Source organism: Nymphaea colorata, chromosome 8 (assembly GCF_008831285.2).
Source record: "Nymphaea colorata isolate Beijing-Zhang1983 chromosome 8, ASM883128v2, whole genome shotgun sequence".
NCBI lineage: Eukaryota > Viridiplantae > Streptophyta > Magnoliopsida > Nymphaeales > Nymphaeaceae > Nymphaea > Nymphaea colorata.
In genome coordinates, this window is record NC_045145.1 from 6,480,694 (window position 1) to 6,498,708 (window position 18,015).

Consider the following 18,015-nt stretch of genomic DNA (forward strand, 5'->3'; position numbering starts at 1 on the left):
GTTGTCCAGTTTCTTTTATCGACGTTTGCAAAGTGAACGTTGGTACAATTTACTTTCTACCGACATTCAGTGATGGACGTTGGTAAAATTTTCTTTTTTAGCGACATTTGTAAAGCAGACATCGATAAAAAAAAAAACCTGGACATTGATAACGCCACACGTCGGTGAAGGCTGATTTTCACCAACATTTTTTTTAAACGTTGGTAAAAATGAATCTTCACCGAATTTGCCACTAGATGTCGGTATCGACATTAGTTTTTGTTGTGAATTGATGAATCCATCCTTCCTTGTAGTGTGATTTCAAGATCCTTTTCTATTTTCATGTTAATTTTTGGTGACAAGATGGTAACTTATTGAAATGATGAAACTCTATGCGGTGGCAGCTATTTCACCATCTATGAAATTTTGAGCCAGCGTTAGAAACATGTTTTTAGTTTTTTAAATCAATAATTATAATGGTGGCAAAAAGCAATGAAATATTATAGTAATACTAGTGAGAGATTTCATAGACATAAATAGCCAATACCAGGGATATCAAATTCACCATAAAGTTTATTGCAAACAGTTGCCATAAAGAACAATAAACAACTGTTAAGAGGTGAAGTATGTAGAAAATGAGAAACAAAACAATAGAAAACCCTGCACAAAATTGTTAGATTATTTGTAAATGCATGTATATTGGGCAATGGAAATCTTTTCTAACGGATATTGGAGGATAAAAATTTAAAAACCTTTGCTGAAAAAACAGCTGCCATGTATTAGCAGTGGTTTATATTTCAGTGATGGATTATAATGGTTTATCATCTGGTAATATCAAGCCACTGGCAAATTTCAATCGTTCCATGTATATAAGTTGAAACAAAATAAATCACAAGGAGAAGAAGACATTTATGTGGTTCGATTAAATGATCACCTATGTCCACGAGAGAGCGCTTTCACTGTGGTTATGGTGGTGATGTTCCTTCACTATTTATAAGATTACACATTGATTTTCTCGTTAACTTTAGGAGAAATTACATTGTCATAATGATTGCTATTATGAGCTGTATTGATATGTTCACCAAAATCGTTGGTACTTCTAACACTTTTAGATTGTCTTTCTTTGTTAGATTGTTGAGAGCCTTTATCGTCATCCTCATCTTTAACCGACGCAATCTTCTTAGACAACTTGGCTGCATGTTGATTGATTGTCTTTGTAATTTGTTGGCTAGCATTCCTATTTACCATTTCATCCCCTCTCAAACTGGGTGGGTCTTGGTCTAGTTTGTCTTGAAGTAAACCAAATATATTGTTGGAGAGTGCCTTTGTGAAAATATCAGCAGTTTGTTGGGATGAAGGCACAAATTGTGTGGTAAGCTGACCGAGCACTACCTTTTAACGTAGGAAATGGTAATCTAATTCCACATGCTTCATGCAGGAATGAAAAACTGGTTTGATGGAAACCTGTAATATGGACAGATTATGACAGTATAAAACTGGAGAGCGGGCCAAATAAATTCAAAGACCTTTCAAATGTAAGCTCAGCCATTGCAGATGCCATATATCTATATTCAGTTTCTGTTGTAGAGCGAGCAACTGTAGGTTGTTTATTAGCTATCCAAGAAATACAATTCGTGCCAATGAAAGTATAGTAGCTTGTAGTAGAGAGTCAGGTTCATGACAAACTGGCCAGCTAGAATCTAAAAACGCATGAAGCCAAAAATCTCGTTGAGGAGAAAGAGTACAACCATTAGAAATAGTCCCATGAATGTATTGAAGAATATGCTTAACAAGCTGAAAGTGACTATTCTTAGGTGTCTACATATATTGACTAACATAGTTAACACTGAATGATTTGTTTGGCCTTGTGAAATTTAAGTATTTGAGCCCTCCAACTAGACTCTGCAATAATGTAGGATCGAAAAATGAAAGATCATCAATAGGGGCTTTATAATGTTGAACCAAAGGTGTAATAGCATGTTTACATCCAAGCATCTTTACACGGTTGAGCGGACTAAAAGCATAAAACTTTTGATTTAAGAAAAGACCAGACATGGCTTTGACAACTTCAACCCCCAAAAAATGATGAAGATCTCCAAGATCGTCCGTGGTGAATTTAATACTCAGCTCTTTGACAAACTGTCGAAGAAGGATACTATTGATGCTAGTTAATATAATGTCATCAACATAAAGAAGTAGAAAAATAGTACCTCATGCTTCGTGATAAATAAACAAGGAAGAGTTCAAAATGCTTGCATAAAAGACCTTAGTTAACAAGAATTAATACCAAGTTCGAGGAGTTTGGCAGAGTCCATATAAAGCCCGGTTTGCACACATGTGTTGGTTTGGAGGGATCAATGAACCCTGGTGTCTGCTCGATAAAGGCTGTTTGATCCATGTTGCCATGGACAGAATGCATTCATGACGTCGAGCTGTTTGTTGTCCTGATTGTTGGTCAATGTAATGGTAAAGACAATGTGAAATGTGACCAGTTTAATGATCGGGAAAAAAGTTTCAATAAAATAGATACCTGGGGTTTGATTGAATCCTCGAGCTACAAGACATACTTTCAATCGTTTCTGAGTGCCATCATTTCATTTTGGTTTTAAAAACCCACCGTGTACTTACAACATTCATGTTTGGTTGCCAAGGAACTAGAGTTCTTGTGCAGCAATGATGAATAGTGTGCAGTTCTTATTTCATCATCGTGACTCATCCATCATGCATTAGGCATCCTTCACTGTTTTGGGTTCAAGAGGGATACTTTTGGTCAAGAAAATAGCAAGGATTAGGTTTACAAATGCCGGCCTTTGCACGAGTAATCATGACATGAGTATTTTGTAGTAGAATGGTGGCATGAGAACCATTTGTTTCTTCTATGGAAGATGGGGGCCTTGTGTCATCACTTGTAGGTGAAGTCGGTGGTTCAGCTGAATTTAAAATTAATTCAGTTGAAGTAGGAGGTAGAACTTCTTGTGATGGGAGCTCGTCACCATGCAAGTAGAAATAAATTCAGCTGAAGTAGAAGGTGGCACTTCTTGAGGTGGGAGCTCTTTATGATCCAAGTGGAAGAAGGTTCAAGCTTGTCAAAATCAGCTGAAGTAGGAGGTGGAACTTATTGAGGTGGGAGATCTTCATGATGCATACAAGTGGAAGAAGGTTCATGGTTGTCATGGTGTCCAGCATGATGGTTAGTTTCTTAAAGAGGCTCGGTTCAATCATTAAAAGTAGCAGTTGTCAGTCTTTGAGAATAATATTTCAGGCTTGTGGAAAGGGAAATAAACTTCATCAAACACCAGATGTTGCAAAATATACACACGACCAGTAGGAGGACACAAGCACCGATAGCCTTGTGAATGGAACTACACCCCAAAAAGACAACGTAAATAACTTGATTCAAATCTATGTTTGGTATAATCTCTTAAGGAAAACATCGACTCTCAAAGATGTGAAGACATGAATAATCTGGTTACTTTCCAAAAACATATTCAAATGGTGACTTCATTGTCAAAGTGGGAGTGAGCAACCGATTAATCAACCATGCAACAGTTAGGAAATCATCAACCATGCAGCAGTTAAGAAATCATCAACACAATATTTCATAGGTATGTGAGCATGAAATAGCATGGTAAGGCCCAACTCAATGATAGACCGATGGCACTGTTTAGTTAGACCATTTTGTGGTGGTGTTTTGGGGCATGACTTAATGTATTGAGCGCCATTACTTCTTAAGTAATTTGCTAACACCCAACTATTAAAATTCACCCCCTTCACCTATTGTAAAGATTTTCAAGTTCCTCTCAAGCTGTCGTTTGGCTAAGTTATGAAAGTCCATAAACACTTGACAAAGTTCAGATCTGTGCCAAAGAGGATATAACCAAATAAATTGTATAGTCTCATCAACAAAAGTATCATAAAATTTAAAATTTTGTGTAGACGTGATGGGGGCTGGTCCCCATAAGTCGCAATGAACACATTCAAGAAAAATTTGAGAAGGATCTCCACTGGAAAAAATGGAAGCCTACACATCTTGGCAACTTAACAACTAGCATAAATCGACATCCTTAATTGAGGTCCATTAACCTCAATATTATTTTTGCTAACAAGAAGATCAATTATCTAATAGTGAGGATGACCCAAACGTTGATGCCATGTCTCTTTATTGACTGATTAAAATCTTCTAGAAAAGAAGATTGCATGTTGCCGATCCTTAGTATTTCCTTGAAAAGTGTAAAGATCTTCAATTCTATTGCCTGATGCTATTGGTCGATTGTGCCTCTTGTCCTGCCCCAATGCAGTAATAAGCCATAATACTTTGGAATGATTTTCTATAGGCTTGCCTATGGCTGCAAGCTCTTCCTATATATTCTTAAACCCACAAATATAATCGACAATAGATAAATCTCTTCTCTTATGCGTCTAAATTTTTTGCATAACCAGGTGTTCCCACTCTTGACATTTATGAGAGAAATCTGTCATAAGAGTGTTCCATACCTCTTTAGGTGTTTGAAGTTCAATAACTATACCCATAACTTCTTCTACAATTGTGCCGGTGATCCATCAACACAATAGCTGATCTGATTTTCACCATGCCTGATAGGTTGGATTCACTTGTTTCTCCACCATACCATCTTCCTTGGTATTCTTTATCTAGGGTTCACGGGCAGCCGTTTCTCTCTCAATAAAATCAGTCATATCTTGGCTCTCAATGAGTCCAAGCAGCTGAGTTTTCCATATAAGAAAATTGGTCTGGTTCATCTTAATAGGCACAAAGTTTGAGATGTTTAAGATGTAAGGACATTGGTAACGAGAGGAAGAGGTTTGAGTCGAGATCATTGAAAAGTTTTGACTGGAAACCGTTGAGAAGGTACTTGACTTGAAGGAACTCACGGCTTAGGACCCTAGAGGCTCTGGTACCACGAAATAATATGAATCACAAGGAGAACAAGACAGATTTACGTGGTTCGGTGAAATGATCACCTACGTCCATGAGAGAGCACTTCCACTGTGGTTATGGTGGAGAGTTCATTTACTATTTATAAGATTACATCTAGATTTTCTCCATAATTTTAAGAGAGATTACATTGTCATAGTGATTGCTCTTATGAACTGTAGAAATATGTTCACCAAAATTATCGGTACTTTTAACGTTTGTCATTGTGATTGTTCTTATGAGCTGTAGAAATATATTCACCAAAATCATGGGTACTTCTAACGTTTTTAGATTGTCTCTCCTTGTAAGATTGTTGAGAGCCTTTATCGTCGTCCTCATCTTTAACAGACACAATCTTCTTTGACAGTCTGGCTGCATGTTGATTGATTGCCTTTGTAATCTGTTGACTAGCTTTCCTTTTTACCGTTTCAATAGTCATCATCAGTAAAAGTAAAGTAGAAAACCAAATGAAAAAAATTGTTGAAAAATGATGAAAATGCCTCTTCTTAAGAAGGTGCCCATGTTAGACACCAAACACGAAACACATCCTCTATCTACTTGTTTACATGCCAACTTCTCCACATTCTGATCCGATGTATCTTAAAAACTTATCTTTCCATTAGATTTCAATATTTCTGCAAACCGAAAGTCATCATTTTTTCATTTAATGAAAGAAATGAGCAATCATCTATTTTCCACATTTGCATATTCTTTCAAATATATGATTATATATTCATGAAAAGCAATAGCAACGAAACAAAAGTCTGACACGTTATGGGATCACCGTGTACAGCCAAGAGTTTGATCAAAATATCAAAGAATGTTGAAGATTGAGCAAATGAAACCAGAGTATCTATGTGTTAGGGAATCCACGTAAGTATTGTATTCTCAAAGTCCTGGAGCGGGCAATTTGTTATTTAAGTTTCATGGAAGTCCTAGATGGGGAAAATTTGAGGTTTTTTCAAATTAAATCCTAAATTTGTTGGGGGAGATTATGAGGAACTAAAACTCTCTTCCTTCCATTTGTCCTCAAATTTCAGCACAAGGGCCGAATTTTAATGGACGGTGTGTCAAATCATGTCTTGACATTGGACAAAATTCAAATTAATGGCATGAGTATATATAAATCAATAAATAAATAAATAATATATATATATATATATATATATATATATATATATATATATATATATATATATATATATATATAAAGCCACAGAGAGATACAAAGTTAGGATTTGAAGGGAATGCATATTTCATGGGTTACAGAATGACCTTCTTTCTCTTTCACAGACAGGACAGAAAGAAAGAAAAACAGTATTTACTATATGGAATAGTATTAAATAAAATGGGAAGAATGAAAGAATGTAGTCGTGTTAAAATGCATAGGAAGGAAGAAATGTTGACCACGTAATGCATTTCAATGCTGTGGCGAAGGCTAAAAATTGAGGAAGAGGAAGAGGACGGGTCAAATGCTCTTTCTAGTTGCATTTCTTATTCTCCATACGCTTGCTTTGGGATCCCAACATGCCAAATTAGCCCCACAAATATGAGCTCATGCAGCTTTCTCACCATCATTGGACGTTGGCTGATACATTAACTCATTTGAACATTCTCCAGAAACAGAAAGCAAATAACCCCAGCTTGCTTCTCCCTTTCCTCCATAGATCCGATCCCTTCCCAATTCCCTGTCCTAATGGCTTCTTCCAATTCCTCAGTGACCGCTCTCTGTGGTTTTCAGCCGATCCTGGACGTGAAGAACAACAACCATGTACTACAGGATCTGGGTAAGTTTGCGGTGGCAGAATTCAATAAGAAGCACCAAGAAGCATCAGCCCTAGTGTTCGTAGAGGTGGTAGAGGCACAGAGCCAGGTGGTGGCCAGTATTAGAATCAAAGCAAAGATGGAAGAAAGGCCTCACTTTCACACTCTTGACGTGTGGGGTGAGTGTCTATTTATATTGACACATGTTAACGTTACATTTTACAGTTGTCCATGGGAGACGTTATAGCTAAGATACATTTGCTATATACAATATAAAACAGTAAATAGAGGATCTTCATGTAACTGCAGATTTAGTTTCCCTGTGATTGCCCATTGGAGAAGCTGGCTGTTGAATGTAAGCAGGCGTCTCATTTATAACAGTTGAAGGATAATTCTTAGCATAATTATCCTTAACATGCCCCCTCAATTTGATCGTGTCATATAAAACGTTCAAATTGGTTCTAAAACGTTCAAATTGGTTCTAAATTGGTCATGGAGTGCAACATTCAATGATTTTGTTAAACCATCTGCAATTTGTTCATTAGAGCTAAGAAATTGAACCTTGATATGCCCTTTGCTTATATGGTCTTTGATAAAGTGGAAGTCGATTTCCACATGTTTTGTGCAAGCGTGAAAAACAGGATTGGTTGCCAAGTAAATGGCTCCAATATTATCGCACCAAAGTGTGGGAGTTGTGGCTGTTTTGAAGCCAAATTCTTGTAGTAAAGAATGATTCCAGAGTAATTCTGCAACACCTCCTGCTAGAGACTTATATTCAGCTTCGGTACTGGATAGTGCTACAGTTCATTGTTTTCTTGAGAACCATGAGATGGCATTTTCTCCAAGGAATATCACACACCCTCGTCCAGATAGCCTACCCAATAGGCATCGCCATAGGCTTGGAGAGAGCGGTTGGGAGGTTGATTGAAAACACAAGCCATAGTTCAGTGTACCTTGAACATATCGCAGAATTCGTTTTACCACTTTCCAGTGATCTTGGGTTGGTTGATGCATGTATTGGCAGACTTTATTGACTGAAAAAGAAAGATTAGCCCTGGTAAAGCATGCGTATTGAAGTGATCCAATGACGCTGCGGTAGAAAGTTTCATTGTCATACAAGAGTCCTTCCTTATGAAGTATAAGAGAAGAACTCATAGGTGTAGCGGATGCCTTTGCATTTTTCATATGAGTGCGTCTAAGTATATTGAGTAAATAATTCCTTTGACTAAGGTAAATGCAGACATTTTGACAGTGGACCTCAAGTCCTAAAAAATATGACAGCCAACCCATATGTTTGATAGAAAAATGTTGTTTGAGCTCATGAATCACCTATAATATTACCTCGTTAGATGGACCTGTTACTAGTATGTCGTCGACATAAACAAGAACGAATGTTTAGCATCCTTGAGAAATGAATAGAGATGGATCCAAGGTGGAGATATAAAAACCCAGGTGTTGAAGGAAGTTACTAAGGCGCATGTACCAGGCGCGTGGTGCATGTTTGAGACCTTATAAAGCCTTCACTAGATGGCACACATGAGTGGGGTGGGTGGAGGCTTCATGACCTTGAGGCTGCAGCATATAAACCTCTTTCAGTTAGAAAACATTTAAGAAGACATTATCAAAATCTAACCGACGGATGTCCCATTTGAATTGAGCAGCTAAGGATAGAAGCATGCACACATATGTGGGTTTAATGACCAGACTAAAAGTCTCATTAAAATCAACTCCAGCTTCTTGAAGATAACCTTTAGCCACAAGCCAAGCTTTATGTCTGGAAATAGTGCCGTCAAGATGGCATTTGTGCTTGTAAACCCATTTGGATCTACATGAAAATGATCCTTCCGAGGTACTAGCTCCCATGTTTGATTTTGTTGCAGGGCATGAAATTTGGTATCCATTGCTCTACGCCATTCTGCATATTGAGAGGCTTCCTTATAACTGGATGATGGTCGGTGACTTGATGGTGACAAAAAGTTTGGGTTTTAGGTGGCCAGTCATCGATCGGGTTATCATGGGATGTGTGTGAGAGGGTGCTGTCATGGAAGGTATAGAAGGTATGGAGTCGTTGGATGGGGAAGGTGATGGATCAGTAGGGGGGGGGGGGGGGGCGAGTGCGACGTAGATGGTGGTGAGGGAGTTGAAGAAGTGATGGGTTCATGATGTTGGGACGTCGGTTCAGATGGACAAGAGGTGTCGTTTGTGAAGCCTGATTGAATAGAAGTAAGTTGATTTGGGCCTTGGTTGATGGTAGGTGGAAGGTGAGGATGGTGGTGGTTTAGGTTTATCAGGAAAAGTCTCCATAAATTAATATCGGCAGAGCTATGACTGCTAATAGTTTCTAGTCCTTGGAAGCCAAATTTGCTTTCAACAAATAAAACGTGTCAACTGATATACCCCTTATGCTTGACGTCATATCTAATAAGAACATGTTTACATCTCAAAATTTTCATTGGTTTTGGAATGGTCCAGAAAAATGAGGTTTGTTTTGAAATAGGAAAGAAAAGGGACTCGCCCGTCGGTACGAGGGTTGACCAATCCCGGCGCCTTTACCGGGGGTAATCAATCCAAGGGCTATGTTCATCATTGATGCATTTCATTTTAACTTAAACATCATTTTGATTCTATATGCGGTGTAGAAAATATTGAAAGTTTGATGTTCAAACTTTTCAAAAGACTCTTGAAGAGTTACTTGAAAATGTGAAATATTTTGAGAAAAAAGTGGAATTAGTAAATATCATTTGAAAAGCTTGTGAAATCATTTTGAAATCACTTTAGTGTTCTCTTAAGACTTTAAGTAGGTTTGAGATTTTGCTCTAATTCGATTACCACCTAATTAGAGCTCCATCCCCTCTTGCTTAAGTTCTTTTGGAGATGTGCTTGTGATCATAAGTGAAATAAAGTGGGTGAGAATGCATGGATGCATTTATCCTATATGATTGGAAGAATGTAAAACATTCCTACTACAACATTCATCTAAAGTCATTCCTAACCACAACATACATCTAAGATTTTTGTTTTTTGTAAATATCATATATACGAAAGAAAAGTTTTTGAAAATGGATTGGGATTGTAGAGCTATCAAGCATGAATCTAATATTGGGTCATTACTTGGTTTGTGGTCTTGATGAAGTCTATAAATAAAAAATTAAAATCTTAAATGGTAAAATATTGAAAGAACGGAAAATATGAAAGACTACATACCAAGAAAGATATAGAGAAAGAGATCTTGAAAATCATAAAATCAAAGATTTAAAAGAAAGAGAGATATGTATTCATATACATATATATATGTACATGTATATGCATATATGAAAGCTTGTAAAAAAATGATGTTTAAATCAAATAGAGAAGAAAAGATCATTTTCGAAAGAGAGAGGGATTTAAAAGTGGAATACACGTATATATATTTATATATACGTATATAAGAGTTTGTAAAAGAATACGTTTAATCATAAAAAGAGAATAACAAAAACAAATAGTCATGTACACATATACATATATAACATGTATATACGTACTTGTCTTCATGATAACTAAAATCAAGAAATGAATTAAAAATAACCAACTTCAATTTTTGATATAGGCCGGAGGGAAACTTAAGCTTATGCAAGAACCTAAGTTAAGTCTCCAAAGCCGCATTAGAAAAGTTTCTTTTGAAAATGTTTTGAAAAATATGATTCATATCTAAACATGGAATGTTATGATTTGGTTTGCCACATGAGATATATTTCTTCCACTGTTAGGTATGAAAGAAAATCAAGCAATATAACGAGGCACTCGTTAGGGTTCCTAATAGAGTGATTAGGAAAGAAACTAGCACAAAATGACATGCAAATGCATATTAACATGTACATATTTCGTGAAGGTTTTCCCCGGGTTGGACAAGTCCCAACCTCAAAAATCACAAGAAGAAATCCCAACCCCAAACACTCACTCTCATCGTGCATTGGGTCATATAAATGGAAGATTAGAATATCATGCATGAGCATCATTTCAAGCATGAATGATGAATGAAGACAATATATCAAGTATATTTTTTGAGATAAATGAAGATATGGATTTTGTTCCGTCTTGCTCATACTCTCGGTGCACTCAAGAGTAGCTTTTGATTCCGGATCATTTGAGTTATCTTGCACGGCCATGGGGAGATGGCAAGAGGAAAAAGATGATATGAAAAGGAAAGATTGCATGATCTAAACATGAAAATAAAATATCATCTCATCTTCTCATTCTCCCGGTGCACTTGAGCATAGTTTCTTGACTCTAGAAATATAGATTGAAAGCTATCTCATATGGCCATGGGGAGAGGAAGAAGAGAGAAAATGATGAAATGAAAATTGAGGTTTACATACCTCGGATATGAATAATATTGGAAATGCCATGGAGAGAAGAGAAAATGAAAATAGAAATAGAGGAAGATTAAATACCTCGAATGTGATTGATATTGGAAATGATCCCTCTTTTTTTGAATGATCTTGGACTTACCTTGAATGAAGCTCCCAAGATGTTGAAGATGAAGAAAAATGAAAAGAGAAAGAGGAGAGAGAAAGAACTCAAGAGAAACCCTAAGTCTTCAAGTGAGAATACTCTAGGGTTTCTCCCAATGCTAACTCTTGCATAAGAGGAGAGAATTTGGGAGTATTTATAGAGAATTTTGGAGTCAAAATTCGAAATTTGAATTCAATATTTGAATTCAAGAGGGAAAACTTTTGAGAGCCAAAATTCGAAATTCAAATTCAAGATTTAATTCAAGAGAGAAGAGTTTTGGAGCAAAAATTCAAAATTCGAATTCAAAATTTGAATTCAAGAGGGAAAAATTTTAGAGCCAAAATTCAAAATTCGAATTTAGGATTTGAATTCAAGAGGGAAGAGTTTTAGAGCTAAAATTTACAATTTGAATTCAAGATTTGAATCCAAGAGGAAGGAGTTTTGGAGCCAAAATTCAAAATTTGAATTCGGCTTTGGAATTTGAGTTTGGAATTCTCGATTTGGATCTAAACTTGGATTTTGGATCTAAACTTGGATTTAAAATTTATTTCAAAAATAATAGACCTAAAATTTTAATGGCCCTCTTTTTTTTAAAAAAATTTAGGGTGATTATAGAACACATGTCTTAGTCTTGGTGTCCAACTTCTGTCTATTGTAATCTATTAACACATGATAACATGTACAGCCAAAGGTTCGAAAGAGAGAGTAGTCTGGTCTATGTTTGAATATGATCTTATATGGAATTTGTTGGCTGCCATGTTTTTTGGGTAAGCGGTTTATGATGAAAACTGTTGTTCAAAAAGCATCAACCCAAAAATGAGATGGCATTTTAGACCAGTGAAGCATGCAAATAGGGCTGAACACGAGCCGAGTCGAGCCCGAGCTCGGTCAGCTCGAACTCGGCTCGACTAAGTAAGACACAAGCTCGACTCGGCTCGAGCTCGAATATAGCTCGACTATCCTGCCTCGAACTTGACTCGATAGTCATTTATCAAGCTCGACTCGATTAAGCTCGATAAGCTCGTTTAAAGTCTACTCATCCTTACTTGTTGAGCTCGAGCTCGTTTAAGGCTCGATAAACTCGTTTGGTACTCATCCTTATCGAGCTCGATTAAGGCTCGATTAACTTGTTACCAAGGAAATCAAATTATCTCATTAATGTTTATCCGCATAATTATTTTTTGCCTATGATTTCCTGAAAAAACTTCAACTTAAAAAAATAATAATAATCAGAGGTCCTATTTGAGTTGACAAAATTAAACATTATATGGGTTGGGAGTCAGATCTTATGAACATTATATATTTTCCTTTTGGTGCTTTGTTGTGAGAGTAGGTTTAACATAAGAGATACCAACATAAGAAATTAAGAATAAGTTCTACGCATCAATATCAAAGTCATCTTCAGTGATTGGTGAAATAATGGAACTAACACTCTTACGGGAAAGCTTTCCGACTCTACCATGCAACCATTTACAGTTTATAAGTTTATAAGAACTCCCCTGTCTGCATAATGGTGAGGGTCTGGAGAAAGATCCCATGTACAATCATCAAAGCCTTCATGGCAGAAATGGGGATTGACTTCATTTAACAGTTCATCATTTTGACCACAGCTTCTCAAAGCGTCCAATGCTTCCAAATACATGGGTCGACGAAGAACAAGTGAATTTTCTTTCATATACTGAAGAGTTTGAATCAGAACAAACATTTCCCTTGCTATTGAACACTTATGGACAAGAATATTGCAAGTAACCTTGTCAAAGTAAAAGTAAAAAGTACAAGTTGTAGTATTTTAGTAGATAACTAAAATGCCAATATGCATACTAACACTTCCGTGTTCCCTTTCCTCTTTGCCTTCTCTTCCTCACTCAGAGAGATGAGTTAAATAGTAGCATTAATGAGTTTCACAGACATCAATAGTAAAACAATTCAACCCCAGCCAGTACCTTGATGGTCATCCCTGCAATTTCAAGTTTGCTGTTAGACACTGAGCTGCTTTTGCATGTTCCAATTGGGCAAACTATTAAAGAAAAGAATAAGTCTCATTTCCACAACATGCATATGTATCCTTTCAACTAACCCATTTTGTTCTGGTGTGTACGGGCAGGAAATTCGATGGAAAATACCATGCTCCACAAGAAAACTTTTGAATTGAGTGCTGATAAACTCTCCTCCATTATCTGGTTGGAGAATTTTAATTTTTTCTTGTAACTGATTTTCAACAATACATTTGAAATCAACAAATCGTTTGAACACATCACACTTATACTTGAGATGAAATAGCCAAACAAAACGAGAGTAGTCATCTACCAAAAGCATATAATAGTTGAAATTTTCCCTTGACTCACATGGAGATGGACCCCAGACATCAACATGGAGGAGCTCTAAAGGACAAATCGACTTGTGCAAGGCTGATTTGAACAGCAATTTGTGAGCTTTTCCAATAAGACATCCTTCACAGATTTCATCTTCTTTATTTGAAAGTTGAATAAAATCTTTAGAATGGAGAATTCCGATCGACCTTTTATTTGTGTGTCCCAAGCGTTGGTGTCACATATCAAACGATGCAGGTCGTTGACTTTTGTCTGCTAGTAGTACTTGCTTGTTTGATGGCCTGATCTCATACAGTGTTGCCCGTGTTATCAACCCTTGTGCCAGTACTTCGCCTGTTTGAAAATCCTTCACATAGAATCCAAAAGGAGTGAATTCTAAAGAACAATTGTTCTGTAAAGTGAATTGACTTACGGACAGTAAATTTTTTTTAATCTGGGCTGCATGAAGCACTCGAGGAAGTTTAAAATTTCGACCATTAGATTGTATGACCATATTCCCAACATAAAAAATTGGAATCGAGGAACCATTGCCTACGATTATACCTCCTTCGCCTCCCTGGTAGGTTTGTTTCCGGTCATTTGAGAATCATCCATAGTCACATGATTTGTGGTTCCAGTGTTTGGGTACCATGCTTCTGTTTGGGTACCATGCTTCGTCTTTGGCTTCTTCAAGTGTAATGGCAGAAAATGCTTTAGGAATGTCCCAACAATGTCTTGCAGTGTGTCCTTTTCTCCCGCAGTATTGACATTCGACAATTGGTTTTGCTTTATTTTGACCTCCATTGTTGTTAGAATCAGTGTTGGAAGGATTAGAATTGTTTGGTCGTCCATGATATGGAAAGCGACCTCCTCTTCTTCCATGATAATTAGCTCTACCTCGTCCCCTATAAGTCATAAAGGCAACCTGTGTATTTTCAAATGTATAGGAGAATCTGAATTCTCTTTTCTTGGTTCAGCAGCAAATCATATAGACCATTGAAAGTGAACCTTTTAATGGTGGTATTGGTAGTGACAGAAGTGACTAAGCTTTCATACTCTTATGGAAGCCCATTCAATGTAATTTAAACTAAATCTGGTGTCGATATTGGATGCCCAGCAGCAGCGAGAGTATTGGCAAGAGATTTCACATGGTCTAAGTAAGAAACCAGGTGCCACTATCTTTTTTTGTAAAGTTAAATTCCTTCTTGAGCATCATGATATGGAGAGGAGTGTGCGTACCATAAGACCTTTCCAATTCGACCCAAGCTTCGTGGGCTGTTTCAACTTAAAGAATTTGTCCAATAACTTGTTTGGAAACAGTCGCCATGATCCAGCTTAGGGCAAGCTGATCTGAGCGATGCCAGGATTCATGTTGGATTTGCTTCAATCCGGTTGTTGACTGTTTCGATGTATTCCGGTGGGGCAGACATTGACCCATCTACCTATTTCATGAGTCCTTGGAAGCACATTACAGTTTGGATCTGACCTCTACAAAAGAGATAGTTGTCTTTGTTTAGCTTGATAGAGACCAAGCTAGAGGCAACATTCGATATTGCAGCAGCAAGAGATGTCAGGGATGAGTAACAAAAAATAGAGCCATTGGTTTTCAGCGGAAGGATGACTGCTGGTGTCGCAACGCTGTTCCTGATAATGGTTGGGACAGAAGCAGAAAATCCCAAAACAAAAGAATGATTTCGAAATGAATCACCCTGATGGTAGCAGGGGAAAAAAAAGGGCAGAAATAGGGGATACTTAAAAAAACAAACGATTCCAGATTTGATAGCGCCGGTGAGTTTTGTTACCGCACACAGTAAAAAAAACATAGTAGAATAGAAGGTCAGCTTACAGGCGGACCTTCAAAAATTGAGCGCTTCCTCCAGAAATCTCCAAAGGATCTGAAATTTTTGCAGGAACAATCTCCAGACACCTGGAAATCTGATGAACTCCTGCTCAATGGTTGCAGTGGCCGGATTTGACAACGCCGGTAGTTTTTGTCGTCGTGAACAATAGGTGTTTCTCCTGTTTAGAGATATTTGACACAAGTCCGGCAGGTTTGGTGCGTTCTCAGCAATATGACAGATTTAGGCATAAATCAGACGAAAGCAAATGAAAATTGCAGATAATGAAAAAGAGGAACGAACTCAAGCACTCATTAGATATATGACTATGATAGCATATTAGAATCAAAGCAAAGATGGAAGAAAGACCTCACTTTCACACTCTTGACGTGTGGGGTGAGTGTCTATTTATATTGACACATGTCAATGTTACATTTTACAGTTGTCCATGGGAGATGTTATATAGTTTATATAGTTAAGATACGCTTGTATATACAATATAAAACAGTAAATGGAGGATCTTCATGTAACTGCAGATTTAGTATCCCTGTGATTGCGCATTGGAGAAGCTGGTTGTTGAATGTAAGCTGGTGTCTCATTTATAACGGTTGAAGGATAATTCTTAGCATAATTATCCTTAACAGCCGGAACCAACTACAGACTGCATATCGAGGCCCTCAAAGCAGGGTATGTCAGGCACTACAAGGCTCCTGTGTATGAGAAGCCACGGAAGGACGTCAAGACCTTGACATCGTTTGAATCTGTTTTCGCCTGATTAAGCAATGCTTGCTTGCTGCTGCCATCTCCTGTGTTGAACCTCTCCATTCATTCTGTTCATAGCTCATGATAAAGTTGTATGGAACTCTCCTAGAACCCCATGGTCTCTCCGTCGTTGTATGTTTCTCTGTTCGTCTAAGTTCTGTTTCTAGTCACAATCCATTCTTTGGTGTTCATGTAATAAAGCCGTTTGGCATTGTTTAATTGATGTCCTGAAATTGTTGTTTGTAGTTGTTCAAATTAATTAAATTCTGTTGCGTGCATGTCATGGATCACATTAAAATTCAAGTACAACATCGCATTGGAATTGGATTTAAATAAATTTTTGATCGGATTGAGATTCTAAATATCCTATATCCAATATCCAATATCAATGCAGTTTAACATTTTGTAATGTGGTTTGGATTCCATTTAAAAATCGAATTCTAACTGGGTTTGGATATTAATTATCCAGGAAAAATATCTGCGTTGACTGTGTCTCTACGTCCTTTTCTATATTGTTTATTTCTGAAAAACGTGATCACCATTTACACAAAATGAATTTAATGGAAAATATGAATTTTGCTTCAGCAAGAGTACAATTTGAGTGTCTATATATACTTATATAAGAAGGCACCCAAATGTTGTTGGATGGTATAAGAATAAAAATGTGTCGCCTAAATCTTCTGCGAGGTTTTTTTTTTATGCTATTTACATCAATGGTTTATTGTATTTTTTGAAGTCAATCTTTGGCAACACTTACACATTGAACTCTTTTACAAATTTATGTCATAAAATTCATAAAATAATGCGTATCCATGGCATCTGATAACACATTGTTCCATGAAACTGCCCTATTTTGTAGGTCGAATGCATTGAATGGTATATTGTTGCCAACAGCCTCTAAGCTGCCCGCCATATATTTTTGAATGATAAAATAATTAGAACATGTTGCTAAAAATAAACTTTAACAGTGCGGGTATTAGCAACAACTTAATTTGTAGTAATCCTTTATGGTGTTTTAAAGAGCCATCTAGGTGCATCTGACAACCGGCAAACTGTAGTTTTCATATTCTTATATAGAAGACTTCTATGTTGTATGTTAAAATTTGAAAATGTGTCTAAAAATATCACGAACCATTAATATATCTTAAACAGTGGCTAATATTTATATAAGATCGATAGATTTTTAAATTTAGACATTTGACAGCGTCTAGTACACAACATTACATGATTGCATATATATATATATATATATATATATACATCCAACCATAGGCGTAGTTGGCTGACTTCAATTTTCCTATAGCGAAACAAAATTTTAAAAAAATAAACATCCTACTATAGAAGTAGAAGTAGCTGGCTGATTTCAATTTTACTATATACTACGCTGTGGCGTCATCATACCTCGCATAATGAAGTCTGGCTCCCTCGGCTGCCCCCTTCCGCTCGCTAGCGGGCTGGCCTGCCCGGCTGCCGCCTTCCACTCGCTAGCGGGCTGGCCTGACCCCTTCCACTCACTAGCAGGCTGCCAGAATGGGGAGCTCATCCCTACCAAAAAAGGTTTGCAGCAATGTCAATTTCTTTTTGGTGGAGAGGACGTCACCTCCCTACAGTGGCGTGAATGATGCCTGCCGTCCCTTGAGAGTTTCACCGGCACTGCAGAAGGGAGGCGACAATCTCTCACTGCATTAACTTTTTTAAAAAGGTGAAGCTCCCAACCAAAAAGATAGAAACTAAGCCAACTTTATGCTTTTGTGACAATTTCTAGTGAAATTTTTTTGATGTCAGTAAAACTCTAACCAACGTTGAACAAATAGAAAAACTTGGCAAGGAGATTGGGGAACCGGCCTTTTTTATCTTGTATCCATCCAAAAACGACAAAGAACACATGAACTAGTCGAAAAAATGTGGTAACTGCTAGTGGGAAGAAGAAGAAAGAGAA

General features: G+C 37.1%; 1 protein-coding gene across 1 annotated transcript; it reads left to right on the top strand.

Moving 5' to 3' along the window:
• Positions 1-6,608: 6,608 nt before the first annotated feature.
• Positions 6,609-16,089, top strand: LOC126410329 (cysteine proteinase inhibitor 1-like). Its single transcript, XM_050079346.1, has 2 exons — positions 6,609-6,855; positions 15,959-16,089. The coding sequence occupies exons 1-2, from the start codon at positions 6,609-6,611 to the stop codon at positions 16,087-16,089; spliced, it is 378 nt and encodes a 125-aa protein (XP_049935303.1).
• The last annotated feature ends 1,926 nt before the right edge of the window (positions 16,090-18,015 follow it).